This window comes from Etheostoma spectabile, chromosome 12 (assembly GCF_008692095.1).
Source record: "Etheostoma spectabile isolate EspeVRDwgs_2016 chromosome 12, UIUC_Espe_1.0, whole genome shotgun sequence".
In the NCBI taxonomy this organism is placed as follows: domain Eukaryota; kingdom Metazoa; phylum Chordata; class Actinopteri; order Perciformes; family Percidae; genus Etheostoma; species Etheostoma spectabile.
This window is the reverse complement of record NC_045744.1, coordinates 5,879,279-5,898,900: the sequence shown is the minus strand read 5'-3', so window position 1 is coordinate 5,898,900 and position 19,622 is coordinate 5,879,279. Positions and strand designations below refer to the sequence as shown.

Below are 19,622 nucleotides of genomic sequence, written 5' to 3'. Positions count from 1 at the left end.
AAAAAAAACATGTACAGTATAATGAACACTGTGTAAGACTTAAGCACTTAAGAGCACCTAATACAAAACGTACAGAAGAGACATGACACTTGAACAACACTAAATAAATAAGAAATGGAATGAATGTTTGCAACTTTCTGGTGAGAACTAATGTCATACATGCAAAAGAAAAAAATTAACTGTCAAACTGAATAATGTATTCACTGGCAGAGAATTTTTTGGCTTTGTGACATCACGACTAGGCCTGCTATTTCTCATCGCTGGACGATTTCCCCTGATTGATCAATGCACACAACCCAAAATTATTGACATTAAAATGAGAGAACATATTTTTTTTGAGCGTATAATCAGGGACATTTGAGCCATGTTTATTTACATCACATGAGGTATGAATGTATTGCACTTTCTTTGGGTTGCAGTGGTTTCACTAGGACTTCACTCGATTCATGCCTTTCTGGTGGTTTTCCCGGTGTATTTCCTGCTGTATTTTCATCTCAAAAGTCTTATACAAAAATCGCATCAGCATACAGTGAATATTATTTTCCTAAGACAGTGTACTTGGAAGGACATTGCCGCTGAGCACCACACGTTATCACCATCCAGCCTTTTGATAACCGTAAGAAAACGCCCCTCCTCCATCAAGCTGGGCCGCAGAAGCAAAGGGGGCTTCCCAGTTCCACTCTGCCACTTATTACAAAAATCTAATATGGAATCTTGAATGTATTTACTCCCCTCCCCCCCCCGTCTTCTTTTCCTCTTTAAGCATGGACAACAAGCCGTGCTTGGTCCATGGAGCGTGACGTGACGCACAAGCAAAGCGATTGCCAGGTAACAGGAGAGGCTGCGCCTTTGGTCCTAATTATTCCAGTCAACCCCCCCCCCCCCCCCCCTCCATTGCCATCACTACACCTCCATCTCAACTGGTTCCCTTGCTGAAGCAGAACACCTCAACCCCTTCACCCACCCAAACCGCACTCTCTCTCCCTCTTTCACCGTCCTCGGGGCTGTGGATGTTTGGCAAAGGCAGTGGGTGGGGGTGTTCTCTAGCGATGAATGTCAGACTGGCCAGGAAGCCTCCTGTTCAGCCCATGTTGGGGGCTTCATATAATGAAAGGCACCTGAGGAGAACGGGGAAAGACGGAAGGAGGGTTAAGGCGATTCTTTGCATTTCATTCAGTTTAAATCCTTCAATGGTTAACGTAGCAAAAAGTGTGAAATGTGTTAAATGAGAGGTGTGATGTTGACAGGGAGGCCTGTGAGAGAAGTGTTTAAGAGCACATGAGAGCAGGTGAGAATGGAAACTGGGGTCCGAGGTTAGATAATAAAACTGGTGAAGAGCTTTGGGAATCTCCTGAGACAGTCTTTGAACCTAATGTGGTTGGTAAAACTAGCCTGAGACTGCGCCTTAGCCTGGATCTGTGGCTCTGCTCCACTGATCAATAACAACTCTAAATCTGACCTTCAGTGGGACACATGGTTTTAATCCTGGCCTGCCAAGGGCCATAATCGGCCCCTGTTAAAGAGCCCCATACCCTCCTTTTACGCACACACACACATATACACATAGACACACATTTCCCCAAACCCCCCAAAAGCTACATGTGGGTCTCTCCCAGGACTGGATAAATTAATGACATCAAGATGTTGCCACTGATGGGCCGGTCAACATGTGGTAGTGTACCTTAGATCAGCCCTAGCAACACACTGCACTCTTCTCTCTCTCCTGTCAAACACGCTTTGGGAAGTGGCTCCTTTCATTTGGGAAGCTATCTTTGTTACATGGCTAGGAAAGCTACACTAAGGGTTTGATAGGCAAGCTCATCATACAGGGTCATGAAAGGACAGTGAGTGAAAATGTGAGTGTTGGGGTAAGACCCGGACATGCCTCCGCCATCAGGCCGTGCGGATAGCCGGATGATGGTAATGCAAACTGAGGTAACCTGGCCACTAGCGCTCTCTAACATACAGGTCATTTCAGCACAGCACAGGGTGATTTGAGAAGCTCGCTCATTAGAAAGGTCTGCGCAATCATTGTGGGCTGTAAGTAGGAAAGTATAAACTAAATTGCATTGCCAGGGAAGGGGTTATAGAAGGACTTAACCTAAGCATGTACTTACATTGAAATAAAGAAATTAAAGTAAATTAAAGTTAAGTAAACACTTAAAGAATAAAGTGCTTTTCAAGCGTACCTTGCTCTGACTGTACTGTCCATACTGGTAGGATGGATGGTGGTCCATGGCGTAGGCTGGGGAGGTGTAGGAAGGAGGGCAGTAAGACTGGGTGCTCGGCAGGGTGGGCATACTGGTCAGGCCTGGTAGAGCCTCCAAGCGCTGGGAACCATGACAGCTGGCAGCCATGCCACCATTAGGCTCCAGGCCTCCGGTCAGTGGGGAGAGGGCAAAGTCACTCTGGGACTGATGTGGCACTCCACCCGGGTTCAATAGGCCCATTACCTGTGGGGATAAATAGATGAAAACTGGGCGATTAGAATAGAAAAATCACAAAGTAAATAAGTAAGACTTTATAATTTCATTAACCAATTCATTTCAAATGAAAAACACAATTTTTCCACTTTTATTACAACATTCAATCAACGTTTCCACTCCACTCAGGTGGCCTAAAGTGTAAGGCCTCTCCTTGCTTATTGTCAGAAATACATTATTACTGGCTTCCCGCACACATGTGGTTTCCCTTTACTCTGCTTGACTGATTGGGGAGCTGGTGGTGGCTAAAAAGTTCAATCCTTTAGCCTACAAGTGGCTTCTGTTGGAGTTATCCTGTCAAATTTATGGATCTAGAGAATATTTTTTCACTTTTATTTGTCCTTATCATGACACTTGTGGGCTTGTAGTATTGTGTTACCAATGGACTTGATCAGAAAAAAAATTAAGAATCTAAGACATTGGCTGATCATGACATGAGAACATTATTTAAACAACACATTTGTGTGAATGCAATGCATTTTAAGGTGAATTTGAACAGATTTGTATTTGTCCACTGAGGAATTGTGTCTCTTTTCTTCTTTCCCTCTCTCACTTTCTCCTTCCTGATGTTTTAAAATCACCGTGTCCTTGTGAGGCCAGGGTGAAGAGGCCAAAGGGTACGTGGGAACGAGTAGCAGGGTATGTTTGTGTGTGTGAGAGCTACCTCTCCTACGTGTGGTGTTGTGTATTTAATAGTAGGTGTGTGTGTGTGTGTGTGTGTGTGTGTGTGTGTGTGTGGTGTGTGTGTTTGTGTGTGTGTGTTTGTGTGTGTGTGTGCGTGTGTGCGCATGGTCATTTGTAACATAAGCATTTCTTGCTCTGATGTCAGGGTTGTAAGGGTATCGATGATACATTGTGAACAGCTGCACATAGGTTTGCGTGAGAAGCAAAGTCACGAAAATGTCTAAAAAGTGAAATTAAAGAGTGAGCCAAGTTACAGTCGATGCAGGACAATATACTGCTAAAACCAAGCAAATAAACAAAATGCACTGAAAATAATCTAAAAAGAAAATAAACAATAGGTTACTCTAAAAAACAGGGCTTTCCTAACTGACACAGCTCGCACGCACGCACGCACGCACGCACGCACGACGCACGCACGCACGCACGCACGCACGCACGCACGCAGCACGCACACCACCACACCACCACCACACACACAACACACACACACACACACACACACACACACACACACACACACACACACACACACACACACACACACACACACACACACACAACACACACCACACCACACACACACACCACACACACACACACAAACACACCACACACACACCACACAACACACACACACACCCAGAGTGATCTGACCTCACACATCTGATGAACACATCAATGCGGCCTACCACCGAACCATTATTTATCTTACTGCTATGTACTGTAGAATACAAACGCCTGTTGCACACAGAGTCTATCAAAATGGGATTTTTTATAAATGTAAGGTTCATGGATTCCAGAAAATAGAATTTCAATTGCGTTACCCGTAAATCTTCATGCAACTTTAAAAACTGTTAAATGTATCCTTTTCCTAAAGCATCAGAAAATGTTGTAGTGTTTATTGAAATTTTGAATTTATTAAATTATTGCAATACAAATTGATGGTTTAATGGAAAAGATTTTTTGCCCTGGTTATCGAGTGCCGTGTAGCCATATCTCCTTGCAATACCACACATGCATGTGTGGTATGTGGCTGTTAGTGTCAGAGGGTCTGTGTCTACCTACATGCTCATGTGTTCAGGCACATTGTGTGCAACCGAAACGGCAGCAGTTCCCAATGGTGTCTGTTTTGAGGTTGTTCCGGGGATTAGGTCTCGGGGGGGGTGCAAATCCCGGCCGCTCGCATGCTTGCTGAGAAAGGGTTCCTTTGGTATGCACCGGATCAGCGGTGAGACGCCAGAGACCCCGCACCACAGGGAAACCACTCGCCTGACTGAAGCTCCAAATACAGAGCTAACTGCTCAGACAACAATATCACCTATCTAAAGTCAACATCATCCATATCAAAACTCCACGGCGCTCTAATGTGACCATATCTGGAGTTAACTGAACCCTCGAATCTCCCGGTGGATACAGTAGCAGATAGAGTAGCTTTTATAGACAGACTTGGAGTTCAGATAACCAGATCCTTCCAGGGAGGATTCAAAGTACTCCAAGCTGTGTAGCTATTCCAGAAAATTGAAGGCCGTCAAGTTTTCTAAGTGCAGAGAGGTCTTCGTGTATTAACTATCAATGTCATAGAATTTAATCAATTCTCATTTCCTCCCTCTTATTAAGTTCAAATCAGGGAATTAATTCTATCCTCATCCTAAATAAGGAAAACTGTATTGCAATATACATTTAAACAGCTGCAATGAATACGTAAATTAAAACAAATTAGCCAACAAAGTGAGTCATTTGCATAAATTACACACTTTGTTACGAGGGGATAGGTTACTTCATTCCAATCAATTAAGACACTGGAACATTCTGTGATTGCAATTCCAGACTGAGAAAACATTCCAGGCCTGCAGCCGTCCCTTCGCAAGATGAGATGTCCATTCTGTCCGGAGCTGCCCACCGAGGTTAATGCTGAAACCATCCATGAGGCCACAACACCTTTAGCCTTTTTATTGGAGCTAAAGTCACTGGTGACCCTGTGGGTGTGTGAACTCACACCATGGCCGTGCGCTCAGTTACAGGAGAAGATTTGCATACCAGCTATGTTTCAGCAAAATTACAAGGTAGCTCAGCTGGCTCAGATTAAAACCACCATGTCCTCATGTCATCTTTGCTCTCCCCTGTCTCTATATACTTTTATCAATCCAGTGAAAATAAACATCTCCAAAGAATAGTGATTTAAAACTAATGTGTGGCTAGTTCCTGAGGAGAAAACAACTAATTCCAGTCCATAACTAGAGCTCATGTATCAAAGCAGTGAATTATACTCAGCCACAATGGTGCCACCTACCATTCTCTGACCATGCACCCTGGCAGCCACAACAAAGATCTTCTTCTTTTCAATATATCTACATCCTCAGGCATTCACATAGTACCAAACCTGCCTGAGGCAGTTTTTTATCTGTGCCTGACAGGAGTCTGAGATACTCTCTCATGGGAATTAGTACCCAGCATGCATTGCGTGTGGACCGGCCACCCTTTGTGGCGGTTAAAAGCTCGTTTTCCGCCTGTTAGTCCATCTTCTGGGCTGGTAGGGAGCCACTGATGGACACTGATGACTGTGTAATCGACCATAATTGTCTTTTCAGTTTTGATTTGTGTCATCGTCCAACATCTATACATCCTTCCTCATGTCTGGTCCTTTTTCTCTCCCCAAAGACTGACGTTTGCCACATTTTAAACTCATCAAACAGCCCATCAGAATAAACAAAAATGAAAAGCTACCGTGTTGCTTAGCCTAACAAGGTCTTCATCAATGTCACTCCAATGATACCTGCTAGGTCACACACACAGTGTGTATCATTATCCGTCCATATGGCGCATCTCATAAACACCATGAAGAACTATTAGTGTCCTGTTTTCTGGTACGATACCATATGTGTGTGGGTATATAAGGATGTACGTGTAAGCAGGTATTCATAGGTTTGTGTGTTTCTATTAGTATTTCTATGTTATATTTCAATAAAGGATGTAGTGACAAACCTGTGGTGAGAGGCTGTTGCCGATGCTGGGGTTGACAGTGTTAGTGTGTCCTGTCGGGGACACAAAGCTGTCCGAATATCCTGAGAAGCCGTGACGTCCAGAGGACAGGCAGTACGCAGAGCTTCCGTCCTGGGAGCCCGCTGACGGGCCGAGCCCACCCTGGTGCACAGAGGTGGGGGGCAGAGGCTGTGGTCGATGGACTGTGCTGGGCTGCTCGGATGCTGTAGTGAATAAAACGTTCTACTTAAAATCCCTTTTTGGTTTCATTTAGAATTCATGTTTCTGCCGTTAGTGAGATAATTCTAGATTCTGTATCATTTTAGGTATGTTTTGGTTTGTTCAGCTGAACCCACCTTGAGCTATGGAAGTGGGAGTGTAGGGGCTGTCGGACAGCTGATAGGGCTGCAGGCCGGACATAGCTGACGGAGGGAAACCACCGGGGATGAGGTGGTTAAACGCCATCAGTTGATTGGCTCCTGCTTGCTTCCTCCACCGGGCTCTTCTGTTGCTGAACCACACCTGAGAGAAAAACAGAGACAAGAGCGTTTCATGTTTATTCGTTATGTTAACCCAAAATAATAAGTTGACTTGTTCAGTATGTACAGTATGTGTGAGTGTCCTTGGTGCTTGATGTGTGTGTGTGTGTGTGTGTGTGTGTGTGTGTGTTGTGTGTGTGTGTGTGTGTGTGTGTGTGTGTGTGTGTGTGTGTGTGTGTGGTGTGTGGTGTTCGAGGCCCATCTGACCCATCACAGGAAGCTGAGCCGACGGGGAGGCGGGACACATGTCTAATGGCTGTAAAGAATGTGTGACAACATCCAACATCCGAAGGCAATTTAACACCCACAAGACACACATCCATGACAGATCGACACATTCTTATGCTTCCAAGATCGGATCTCGGAGACTTTGAGAGATAAAGACTGTGCAAGGGTCTGACCTGAACTCGAGCCTCCGTCAGTTTGGCCCGCTGAGCCAGCTCCTCCCGTGTGTAGATGTCGGGGTAGTGCGTGCGTTCAAAAGCCCTCTCCAGCTCCTCCAGCTGCTCCGCTGTGAAGGTGGTCCGACTGCGGCGCTGCTTCCTCTTCAGAGGAAGGCCTGGTTCCGAGTCCACATCGGAGCCCTCGTCCGAGTGACTGGCTGGAATTGCAAAACAAACACACTGTTACTGTAACATTCAAGGGAATCAGACTGATACAGACAGATGGGACAGATTAGAGACAAAAAAGTTGTGCTGAGCACAGAGCAAATTTAGCCTGTGTCCCCCTGCTCCCTTGAACTCCTCAGTGGTTCCTGAGGGGATCAAAAGCCAGAGGCTGCTTGAACATGGATTAAAAGGGGACTAGATCCCTCTGGGGCATCTATTCCCTGGGACACTGTGTCTCTCCCAGTCTTAGCCCTGCTGTGCGCTATGCCGATAGGGTCCCATAGTAAAGAGTAGTCAGCCTTTTGCAGGTGCTTCTTAATCTGTTTGTTCAGTTGAGGGCAGGAGAGAGCGACTGGGTAACTGGGAGACAGCCATTGGGATCTAATTCAGCAGAAGAAGGGAATCAATGAAGGCTTGAGACTAGAGACAGAGGACTATTGCTGCCTTTCGGGGGGAGGTTACCCATCTATTAAATAATGATTAGGCTCCACAAACCAGCGTGACAGCCTGCCATTGTCCGCCATTACATGTCTGCAATCCCCCATCTCTTTCTCAGTCATACGCACACTCACAAACATGCATCTGCTGCGTCTCGGCAATCGGCTTTCACCCAGTGAACGCAGTCTATGACAATGTGGCAAAAACAAATGGAGGCAAGACAGAAAGAGTTGGAATCCACTCCCAAATCCACCCCAGAGGGACCTCTTAAACCTCATGAGGAAGGTTCACTGCACCTTTTCGACACACTGCAGTCTATGCTACCAACACCTAAGCTGAGAGTGAGAAGAAATAAGAGACTCAAAAGCAGAGAGACAGGTGTAAGCAACAGCAAGGCTTCAGCAGAGGACTGAAGCTTGTCTGTTTCCCCAGACTTCACATTCTCCCTCTGCCCTGCAGATTTAAAGCTTTAATTAAAAAGTGCCAAGTCAGACATGGAGGGGGGTAGCAGGGATCTCCTCTTGCCTCTGGAGCCTCAAGAGCCAAGCAGGAAATGTTTGTGCCGGTTGCCAGTGTGTGTCTGACCAGGCATTACACACGGATTTGCTCTCTGGGAATGCTACTGTGCTCCGGGCTGCCAGCACACAAGATTCTGATGCTGAGAGAAGCTCTTTATTACATTTGAATCAAGGGCGCCACGCAGGCATAGAGTCTCACAGAGGATTGGCTGGATGCTTAAGTACTCCTGGAGTATGCACTCTGGGTTTGGATGTGGTTTGTTCTAGTAAGGATGTGGCTTGAGACCAGTTAGAGCAAATTGTATAGTACAACGGCGATAAGGAGATGGCCACACAGCACGAAAACATTTTCCTTTGAGCATATTTTTTAACATCAATATTGTTTGAATTAGCAAGTGAAACTTACATTCATCAGCACGTAAACAACACGAAAGCGGAAGACTACAAGAAACAGCAAGCAAAGTAAAATGCAGCGTCATTACCATTTTAATGACGGAGGAACAGAGAAAGAAAGAAAAAGACAGAGAACCAATGACGACGCAGAAATGAAAAGATTCCAGAGGGAGGGAAGGAGGGCTCATAAAACTCCTCAGAGGAGAAAGCTCCCCATTGGCACTGTAACTCAAGTTAACTGCAGGGTGGGGGTGGATCTCTCCTCCATTGCCCCCATTATTTCTGTCTTTCCTTCTATTTTCCCCCTCCTTTTTATTATTAGAAACTACAGAGAAAACACTCCGTCACAGACTCTCCCTTAATGGCAAATGACATTGTTGCTTTTGTCATCCTCTGGCTTGCACTTTCTCTTTTGCTCTCTTCCTCTCTCACTCGCTGTCTTTTTTTCTGTTTCTTTTTTTTTTTTTTTAGAAGTGATGAGGCCAAGCCTTTGTATCTAAGCAGGAAAAGCCTGTGGCAGGCCTCTGTGGGACCGATACCACGCTCCATCTGTAGGAGCCATCAGGGCGCCCGGGCCCGCATTCAGGGGTCTGTCACCTGCCCAGCAGGGGAGTGCAGGGAGGGGGTGGGGGAGGCTGTAGGGTTAGATGGGGCTGTAAGGCCAGGGCTGAGTGGGGGAATGAAGGGTGGGAGGGAGAAGGGGAGGCACAAAAGGGTCCAGAGAAGGGCCACTGGGGGCTGTGGAGGGGCACAGCAGGGGAGCACTCCTTCATCCCCTCCCTCCACAGCCTGAAGGGCACAGAGCTGGGGGATGGGGGAGTTGGAGAGGTTGACATGGAGAGGAGATGGGAGGCTGAAGGCACCTGAAGAAGATGCTGGAGAAGGGGTGTGGGGTGCCAAGCTAAGGAGAATGGGGGTGCTGGTCATTCATAAAAGCGGACCTGTCCCTTTCCATCTCATCCATTCACTTCACCTCTCTCTTTCTGTGTGCTCACCCGTCGCGGCGTCCACATTTCTGACATCTTCAAACAAGGCTCTTGCGCTGCAGTGGATCGATTTTAAGGCACGCTGATGCAGAAGCGGACTCAGGGACGGTTGTTCCCACACATTCCCTGCGACAAACGGCAAAAGAGGATACTAAAACACACAAAGGGAGGCCTCGACCTTCTTACTTAAACACCCAAATCAAATTTTACGCTGCAGATAAAGCACTAGGGAGCTGAAAATACTCTATAGCCGCTCACAGTTTGGCTGTGGCCCTGACAAAAATCTTGACAGAAAGATAGATTATTATCTGTGAAGCGGAAATTGGGGCCGCTGGAGAGTTATCCCTGAAACAGTCGTTCCAAAACAAAGTAAGATGTAGATTAGTAAACTACAAGCGAGTTTATATAGTGGAGTGGATGGAGGATGATTTATTTAACATAGTTTGGAGGCACAGATTAGGAGAGTAGAGTATTCAACAAGTGAATTCAACAGGTTCCTTTCCCTGATCAGAGACTTCTAAATTAAAATAAACAAGTGCATTTACAGGTGTGTTTCTGCGCACACACATAGCACACACGCTCAAAGACCAGCAGGAATAGGACAGTGCTACAGATCTACCACTCAAGGTAAACACCATTTATCGTTCAAAAGAGGAAACTGACAGGCAGGGAAGATAAACTCCAGAGGGTCAGAGATGAGAACTTCAGGAATGTCCAGTTCCATTAGCTTCACCTAGAATAAAGACTGCTCTTGTTTACTGCGTAGTCTACATCGGCCAGGACTCGCCTTGCCAAGCATTCACCCCCCCCCCCCCCCACACCCCCTCTTCCCAATCCATTCAAGAGATGTAAATTTGAAGAGACATGCACAGACGCTGACATCCATGTATAAAAACACACACACGTATCTTGAAATTGCAAAAAAAAAGTGAATGAGGTGAAAAGAGTTACAGTCAGTGCGAGAGATACTCAAAATAGGTATTAAAGGAAGGTAAAGAAGCAAGGAATTGGAAGAAGAGAGAAAGAATGAAAGGAAGGATGGATGGGAAAGGGATGAAGAGCCTCAGTGAGAAATAGAAGCCGAGCATATGGGGCAGTTTATAGCCTAGTCTTGGTAGGGGCGGCTAGCCCTTCCTCCAGGGGCTGTTAATAGAGAAGGTAATTGAGCTGGTGACATGTGTTCGCAACACAAAACAAAGGGCAGAAGAGACAAATGAACTAGTTATTTGCCCAGGGAAGTAGATCTGGCCCTTTCAGGCCACGGAGCATAGTGTGACTGGGACACTGAATAAAATAGTGGCATGCCACATAGAGCCAGAGCGAGCAGATGCACTGGAGGAAAAGAATAGTTAACTGACAGCTTATGGGCTCAGCTGGGGTTAACAGTTAAGGGAAAAAATGGGAGTGAGAGTCACTTGACTTGCTAAAGAGCCCCCAGGATCCGCAGCTGCCTGGGAAAAGAGAAGGGGGGGGGGGGCATATAGAGTGAAAGAGAGAGGGAGATGATGATGTGATAGACAGAAAAAAAATGGAGTGAATAAGCGCAGGAGGTTGGCACTTAATGGACAAAGAAAGAGCTGGCGATATGACTATGAAAGATGTATCTCTGTCTAATATTGGTGAGGTGACAAAATGCCACAAATGGCCCCTTCATGGCTATTATGTGTGCCCAGTGTGCGGTGGTTATTATTTAGTTCCACCGCGGTGCAGTTAGGTGACAGTTTCACGGTGGCATTTCCACCCTCGGGGCACGGACAAAGCAACGGCACAGAACCCACGGGGGACGAAGCAACAGGCCAGTCTGCCGCACGTTCCAGTCAAACGGAGACTAACCAGCAGAGTTCACGGTCAGCCCGGCCGTGTTTAGGCCAGACAGCCAACCAAACCTATCCCCTCACTTAGAATAAGCAGCGTACACCCTCTCCAAACGGCAAAAACCCATTCTTGAATTCACACAACAGATTCAGAGCCTAAGCATCTTAAAAGGATTTTATTATATATTCTTACAACCCTGATTCCCTGATGTGAGTTTAGGGAGTTGGGTCGGTTGTCATCTTTTCCCAAACATTATTGTAACCTCTTTTTCCTGGGGCCCGATAGTTTTAACAGTCAAGTGACCCTAGGTTAGCCCCCTGACCTTTTCACAGCTACTGCACAGCGCTGCAGTGAAGACGGCAACAGAACTCCACACACTCAACACAGAGAGAGAAGACATCATCGCATTCCACGCTTTCTTTCTTTTTTTTACCCTGAAAACACTCATTAACACTCACTTCTTTTGGTTTTATGAGCTAGGCGTGCTGATTTATTTTTTTTTTAATTCATTTTAATGCCTTTGTTTGGTGTTTGGACACTTTTTTTTATAAGTACATAAAATAGACATAGGTTATATCCATTTTTGTTTTTGTGGAATTTCTATTTTTTTCAGACAAGAAAAAAGACATTCATCAAAATAGCAACAGAGTTGTGCTGGTGTGCCCATAATGTGCAATGTGCTGGACAAAACAGCTCCACAAAAACTGAGGCTAAACAAAGTTAAGTGATTGACAACGTTGTCTGGCTTTACTCAATTAACTATCCCATTGTGTTCCTCTTTGCAGAGTCCCCTCGCCCCCGACCCTTTTCTCTTCACACTCCTTTATCCTCCCCATCACAGAGTTTTGCTTGGCTAATACTTCCAAGGAAATAGAGAGCTCTTTTTCTACTGGGGCTCCTCTCCTTGACCTTCCTTTGCTCACTGCTTCTCTTTCAGTCACTTCACAGTGTCTTTGGGGTTAGTGGGGAGAATGTGGCGAGAGTACATCAGCGAAGAGGGGCCGGCTCAGGGCAGGACCCCGGCCCATTACTTCAAAGTTGGCCTGCATTCATTAATTGTCCTTTGAATTAATATTGGAGGATCACAATGTGGGTGCCAACAGAGAAAGAGGCTTTAATGAAGCATAGAGTCTGCATTCAGTTGCAGATCAGCCAGTGTGGGTTTTTTCTTTCTTTCTTGGAGTACGAGGGAGCCCTGAGAGTCATGCCAACACATCACGTAGAAGTGTTGAAACTTTATTAATAGAAAATTTAAATGTGTTGGAAAAGTAGCACAAACCGGTCTCAAACAACACGCACTAATGTCTTAAAATGTTTTCTATGTTAACATATCTATCTTCACCTCTCACGGGAAAAACTGTTAGTACTTTTGGTTTGTTGCTCCCTTGAACAGTCCACAGGGCTAAACTAGCATTATACCCACTATAAACACAGGAAAACATAGAGTGAGGCCCACATATAAAATTCTCCATTATCCAGCCCTGGGAGGAAAATGGAAATGTGGCCGTAGCAGACATTCCTCTGGTTGCATTGAGGCCTTCTGTCTCCTCTATACCTTCAATCTTTTAACTCATTCCCCGTGGAAATGCAAGGACCCCTGACAAAGACACAAGTTGTAGAAATTCCACATCTATCTCTCTGTTTACAGTTGGCGGTTATTCCCGTGCTGCCCGGTTGGGTTTGCTTCCTGCGTGTGAGGGAAATGTATCCAGTTTACGTTCTCAGATGTCTCATGAGAATACAAGTTATGAAATTTCAAAAATTGGATTAGACGGCTAGGATGTGGCAGCTGCCCGTGGAAGTTTGCTACCGTTATCATTTCCCCCTTCAGAAATGCACATTGCAAACACGTTTTAACTGCTTTAAAATATAAGTCTCAAACACAAATATGATCATTCTGCTCTCCTTATTCCCCGAATTTCCCTCAATCTAAATCCATGCCAAAGTCACGGGGAGCCAGTAACCCAGTTTATTTACACAAACAAAGTCCTACTCAGCTCCTTTGACAAAAGCAGCTAAATCTTTCATGTTTTGTCAGCACTTGATTCCTCCTGTCCCCCTGGCTATTTGCCTGCCTCCGGACAATAGAGGCAGGAGAATGGCAGCAGATTGTTGGAATGCACCTCAATGAAACCAATTATTACATGTTGACTGCGTTCACCATGGCAGATTTGAAAGAACTGGGCTCATTCAATTTGGCACCGCAGGATTCCCTTTAAAGAAAAGTTATCCCTTTGACTGTTTGTATTTCTGAGCTTTCTTTTCCTTCTTCTTCTTTTTCCCTTTCACCCCCACTGTCATTAATGGATCCTGCGAGAGTGGCACCTCCTCTTTCAAGACTTTGGTTTCTGTAATTAGTTAAATGAGGCTAAAGTGCTAACAGTAATAAATAGGGGAGAGGATGCTATCTATTAATTCCGTGCCACTAATGGCAAAACTTAATTACTGGCACAGTTGCATTATTCAATCTTCCAATTAAACCACGTACCAAAGATACACCGAGTTACACATATTCCTGCTTTATGTGCAAATGTGATAAATGATTCTTCTCAAGCTGCAGCTCAACCATGCATGGTGTTTAAATGATCTGCACTGGAGTAAATTATATCTCCATAACTCAACACTTTGCATCAGATTCATCCCAGCAAACATCCTTTTCCCATAATGCTCCAGCCACTTGTTAATGCCATGCAGACCTGGGCCTGCCCAGTGTACTTTATCCCACCAAACCTTAGCGGTCCTTTTCCCAGACAAATAAATCTAAATGAGTCAGCTTTGATCTTAGCACTTAAGGAAAGATAACAATAGTGGTAGAGGAGAAAGGGGCAGAGAGCAACAGGCCTCTCTCCACCACAACAATAGCCTCTGCAAACACCTACTTAATCAATATTTGGCCAGAAGACACTCTCTCAGTCCCCAAACCACCCTTTTCACATTCTAATGAAGAGCTATAAAAGAGAAAAACAACAACTACTTCCACAAAGAGACACAAGAATGAAATAGCGCTGTTCTGTATATCAATGGGGGGAAAAGTGCCTCGGCGCTGTTTGCATGTAGGATGTCACTTATTGATGTAAAATAACTAATGTTATTTGTTTTCGTTCACAAAATTCATACCAGCCTAAAAGTATGAATTAAAGACACTTCAAAAATTACATTTTTTTTTCTCCCTGATGACACGTTTTCGGAGTTATGAAACAAAACAGAAAACGAATAATCAACAACTGCATCCTAAGTCATTGATACATCTGATCATTTCGTTAGTCACTTTACTTAATACACGCTTTTTTTGGTGCAGTGATGAGTTTTAAAAGTTGCCTGATCAGTATTGGAGATGTGTCTCGCCTGGAAGAGGGAGAGGGAAGTGCCCACAGATATTGCATGAATGTGTGCGCCCTGGGCGGAAAGGAAAGGGGCGGACTTTAGTCGGAGATGAAAGTGGAGAGAAATAAAAGGTTTGGATTTAATCTAGTGGAGAGAAGGGTTTCCCTGCGCTCGCTGGCTGAAGGCGTCACGCTCACTGCGCAAAGACTGTGACAAAAGCTCCGTGCGCCAAAGTAACGGCACCGTTCCATTCGATAACGCGAGGCCTGGCCTCAATTGAACACGTTGCAGGCGAAATGTCACGAGCCTTTTTTTTTTTTTTTCAGCTGTCAAATGCGTTAGCTTCATGTTTTTATTTTTCTGTTAAGTCATCATATGTTAAACATTAACAGTGAAACAAAATCGAAACAAACCTGCAACAAATAAAGGGAATAAATCTGTGCGCAGCCGACGACGTTGCCAGAACACTACCACTGTTTTCCAGAGTTCTAGTCATTAATAATTAACTATGGACTGCATTATGTCTCCAACGGCAACCTTTCCTTTTGCGGCAACCCTCCTCAGGCTCCAACAGGTCGTAAATCAACAGGTGTTTGCCTAAAGTCTGAGCTATTTTCCTGTATCTATTTTTTTTAAAATGACAAACTGTAAAAAGTGGGCGGAAGCCCCCCAAATTGGCACTTTTTTCTTTTTTTTTTGGAACAGTCTATAAACCAGGTCGCACCGGGCCTATTGGTGTCCCTGAATAATTCATCGCTCATTGCGGGTTCATAATGTCTTCTGGCGGCCTTTTGTCAGCGCAGTTTTTTCTCCCTTTCTTTCCCAATTTTGAAAGGCCCTGGCGTCTTTTTGTACACCACTGAGCCGCTCACTGGAGTTTGGCTTTTGTGCTCGTCAAACTGAGGTGTGAGTCTCAATGGACTCTCCCTGCTTTGTCCCCTGAAGTTCATCCTCAAGTGTCCGATTGTGTGTGTAAAAAAAAAAATACAAAAAAAAGTTTCTCAGGCTTGGAAGTTAGACAAATGTTTGATTATCCATTTAAAAAAAAAAAAAAACTCTACACATTTGTTAAATCCCAGAAGCCCAAACGCATGCGTAAACATTCAAAACTTTAAAGTATTTCACTTCCCTGGGCATTTTAAATAAAATGAGTGATCATTCCTCCAATGATGAATTCCACATGAATACCAGTTCAATTAGTTAGTTGCTGGTTCTACTTTTTATTGTTAGTATTACGCTTAAACTAAAACTTGTCTTTCTAAAATGATGCCGACTTTCAAAAATCAACCATCCACAACCAGATCAGGATATTCTCGTCCCTTTACTTTATTTATTATCATTTTATCAGTTTGGATTGTAAAGCCCACGGCGCAGATGTTGCTTTTTTTTTTTTTTTTTTGTAAAATGATAACGCTGGACTTACATCTGTCTCCCAGAATGCCATCGATGCTGTGTTTGGTCCGTGGTTCGCTTTCCTCCATCTCCCTCTTCACCACTTCATCATCCTCCTCATCATCGTCCCCGGCTCCGCCGAACTTGGACCGCATGACGCGACTGATGGCGCTCACTTAGAAAAAAAAAAAAAAAAAAAAAGGATGAACGACAAATAAATAGGAAATATATAGAGAGGTTACGCAGGAAAACAGAGACGCCCTGTATGCAGAGCAATGTTACAAACGTGTTCACCGTGTTGTAACTGAAACGTTAGAACCGTTTTCTCATGCAGAATAAGACAATTATTTCCCCCTCCTTCCGGGTGTTTTGGTAACAGCTCCAGAGACGCGGGCCTACCTGAGGGGACGTTGTTCCTGTCGCAGACCCCTTCTTTCAGTAACTTGTCCCTGATTTCCCAGCTGAACATGCCCGGGTTTTCTCTCTTGTACTCTTCGATTTTCTTGTCCACTTCTGGAGTAGCGGTTTGCTTAGATAGGAGGAAGGAGAGAACAAGAGTTGGTCACGTCTTTTTTTATTTTTATTTTTTTATTTTATTCTTTTATTATTTCAGATTCAATGCCTAATGCCGTTATGGGCGAGACAGAGAAGTTGAAGTTTGGATGGATAAGCAAAACACAAAGGTGACACCGACGTTTAAAAGATTATTTAGCTTTATCTTAATGTCAAACTTGTAGAAGTTGAAATATACGGAATCTTTCTTTTTTTTTCACAAATACTTTGAATCCGCTTTGTTTTGCTTTCATTATAAAATATATTCGCTGTGTTTCACAGCCGAACAGTGGGGTTTGCTCGCTTTGGAAATGAGATTTTCCTACAGAGTAAAAACTTGACATTTAAATGACATACCAACCTGGCTCTTCTCTAAAATTACTGCTAACTTTCACATACTTTGGTTGCTTGCTATTTTCACATGTCAGTTTGTAGCCATGTGTGTGAATTCGCTAAAAACATCAGCGGGCCGTTCAGTGTCTCTCACCTTGGGCTTGCTGCCTCCGATGGCCCCCGGCCGGATGGAGCCGGTCTCCTGGTACCGGCACAGGATTTTGGAGACGCAGCCGTGGGACACGCGCAGTTGACGGGAGATGACACACGGCCGGACACCGTGATGGGCCATCTCCACGATTTTATGGCGGATGTGGTTGGGGAGAGGTCTGCCGTTAATGAAGACACCGCCGAGCTGGTTGACCCGACCCTGTCCCAACGGAGTGGACACTGCACAGCGGCGCATGGCATTCAGTTAGTGCAAAACTCAACTCAACATGGGCGCTGTCTTTGGTTGAAATATTCCACACACAAAAAAAAAGTTGTTGTTTTTTTTTGCGATGAGAAACAACTTAAGCTACAAATAGACAAGGGCCTTTGTAGGATATATCATCGACAAGCAGTGCAATATGGAAATATGGAAAATCAAAAGGCTTGCGTTGTTAAAATAAACTCGTCGTTTATTTTACAGGAGAAATACTCAGCCTTGAATAAACAGTCGAATTGTCCTGAAGAAATATACATTTTCTGAAAGTGGCATGAGAAAACAAAACGATTTTTTCCAACAATTATTGATCATGTCATGTCGACAGAGTCATAATGCCACATTAAAACACACACACACACACACACACACAAACATTAGCCTTAATAAAACGTAGCCTACATTAAATTAAATATCCTGCCACTTAAATTTAAAATATAGGCCTAGGCTAACCCGGGATAGTTTACTTATTTCTTTTGTAAAATGGTATTAGCTAAACGTAGAACACGTTAATAATGATCGTTTGCAGGTTTAAAGCGTTTCAGATCTCGAGTTTGTCCACTTTACTGAAGTCATGGACAAGTTGAATTTCCTGCAGGTTGTGAGCAGCAACTGGTGGTAGCCTGGTCCCTTACCTTCCAGAGAGTATCCTCCCCGCGGGTAGTTCTGGTGAGGAGTCGGTCTCATCATTCTCGGTAAACCTCCTGCGAGCGCAGTCATGACCCCTGACCTTCTGTCAGGTAACAGGTTTAAACGCGGCTGCCTCTGTCTCTCGCTTTTAATCCCAACAAAACACCCTCCTGTTGGTTGTAAAGTGTCCCTAGCCTGTACAGACGCGGTGCAGCCTGCTTCTCCCTGAGTAACAGGTCGCCCCGACCAGAGGAGCTGTGCCTGGGTCCCTCGGAACGGATGCTCACTGCTATCCGGAGAGATTCAATCAAAGCGCATGTCGCTAACGGTCCTGCGGGGGTTGAGATGATGCTTTGAGGGGATGGATGGAAGTCAAACATTTTATCTGTGGTCGCTGTCCCCTCTGACTCCGCGCTGCGCCTCCTGATTGGTCAAAGACCCGGACGTTCGGGGGCTGGAGGGGCTCCGTGATTGGACAGCGGGAGCTCCCCTTCTGTCTGGGTTGACCTCACGAGGTCACTTTAATGTGTCACACGCGTCTGCTGCTGCGCAGGAAACTTTTCACCAAGTGCACAACTATGAATAAAACCAACGAAATCATAAGATATGTCTGCCTCTGCTGAAATAGGAAGTAGCCTATAGGCGAGGCACCCGGGCACTGTTGGGCGTATGGGCTATGGGAGAAGAACGTTTCCAGATTGAACCCGGCCCAGAGAAGAGAACACTATAGGCTACAGGTTGATTAGCCTACATAAAGTATATATTACATCACCAATTACTCAGAAGATGTGAAAAACACGGACAGAGTTATTTCACTAAGAGCTTTCATTAGTGCAATACTTGTACAGGAATAACATATCCTGAACACATTATACAGTGATGAGACTGCCCGCGCGGCAGTGCCAAGCACACACACCAGCACACATATATATGGCATGGTTCAATATTCTTTTATTAAAGATATTCGTGCTGAGTTTTAACATCATGGTAGGCTACAGCCTAGTACATGTGTCCATTTTGAGATTTTTTAAGGCTACGTAGTTTTTGTATTAATACTTTATTGTAAACATTTAATTAAAAAATGGCAAAGAATTAAAAAATTGAAACTATGACGGGATCGCATCGAGTTAGACCTGAAGACATCATATCCTGTGTAGGTGGGAGAGTCCACTGTAGAGCTGGAGGAAAGAACAGCACTGACCACACTATATACTGTGCGTTCAAGGTCAGCGCAGAAGGACAGCAACGTGGGACATTTTAATGAAAATCTATACCGTAATGGGCATATAATAAAGATATCACTTACAGGCTGAATTAACCGTTAAAGTTCTGAATTCTTCTTCTTCAATATACATCTTGTTATTAGGTATTATTATATTATTATATTATTATTTATTCTTAGTGTATTACTATTTAGCTACAGGACATTCATGAGATCATGACCACATACCTACACCGCATTTGTCGTCGCAATGTTTTTCTTCATCCTTTTCTTTTTGAATTTATTAACCTTTATATTAAACA

General features: G+C 44.5%; 1 protein-coding gene across 1 annotated transcript; it reads right to left on the bottom strand.

Moving 5' to 3' along the window:
• Positions 1 to 254: 254 nt before the first annotated feature.
• pax3a (paired box 3a) lies at positions 255 to 18,490 on the bottom strand. Its single transcript, XM_032530960.1, has 9 exons — positions 18,104 to 18,490; positions 17,199 to 17,434; positions 16,559 to 16,688; positions 16,191 to 16,334; positions 7,087 to 7,286; positions 6,503 to 6,668; positions 6,150 to 6,370; positions 2,190 to 2,453; positions 255 to 1,118 (listed from the first exon to the last, which is right to left on the bottom strand). Exons 1-9 carry the CDS (start codon positions 18,186 to 18,188, stop codon positions 1,101 to 1,103), a joined length of 1,464 nt encoding a protein of 487 aa, XP_032386851.1. The 5' UTR covers positions 18,189 to 18,490; the 3' UTR covers positions 255 to 1,100.
• Between the last annotated feature and the right edge of the window lie 1,132 nt (positions 18,491 to 19,622).

Bases quoted from the DNA above. Each gene is read 5' to 3' on its own strand.
- pax3a (XM_032530960.1), bottom strand. From the start codon at position 18,188: ATGACTGCGCTCGCAGGAGGTTTACCGAGAATGATGAGACCGACTCCT. The intron at 7,287-16,190 runs GTAAGTCCAGCG...TTGCAATTCCAG, and splicing joins TGGCATTCTGGGAGACAGAT to CCAGTCACTCGGACGAGGGC. The intron at 2,454-6,149 runs GTTTGTCACTAC...TTATCCCCACAG, and splicing joins GCAACAGCCTCTCACCACAG to GTAATGGGCCTATTGAACCC.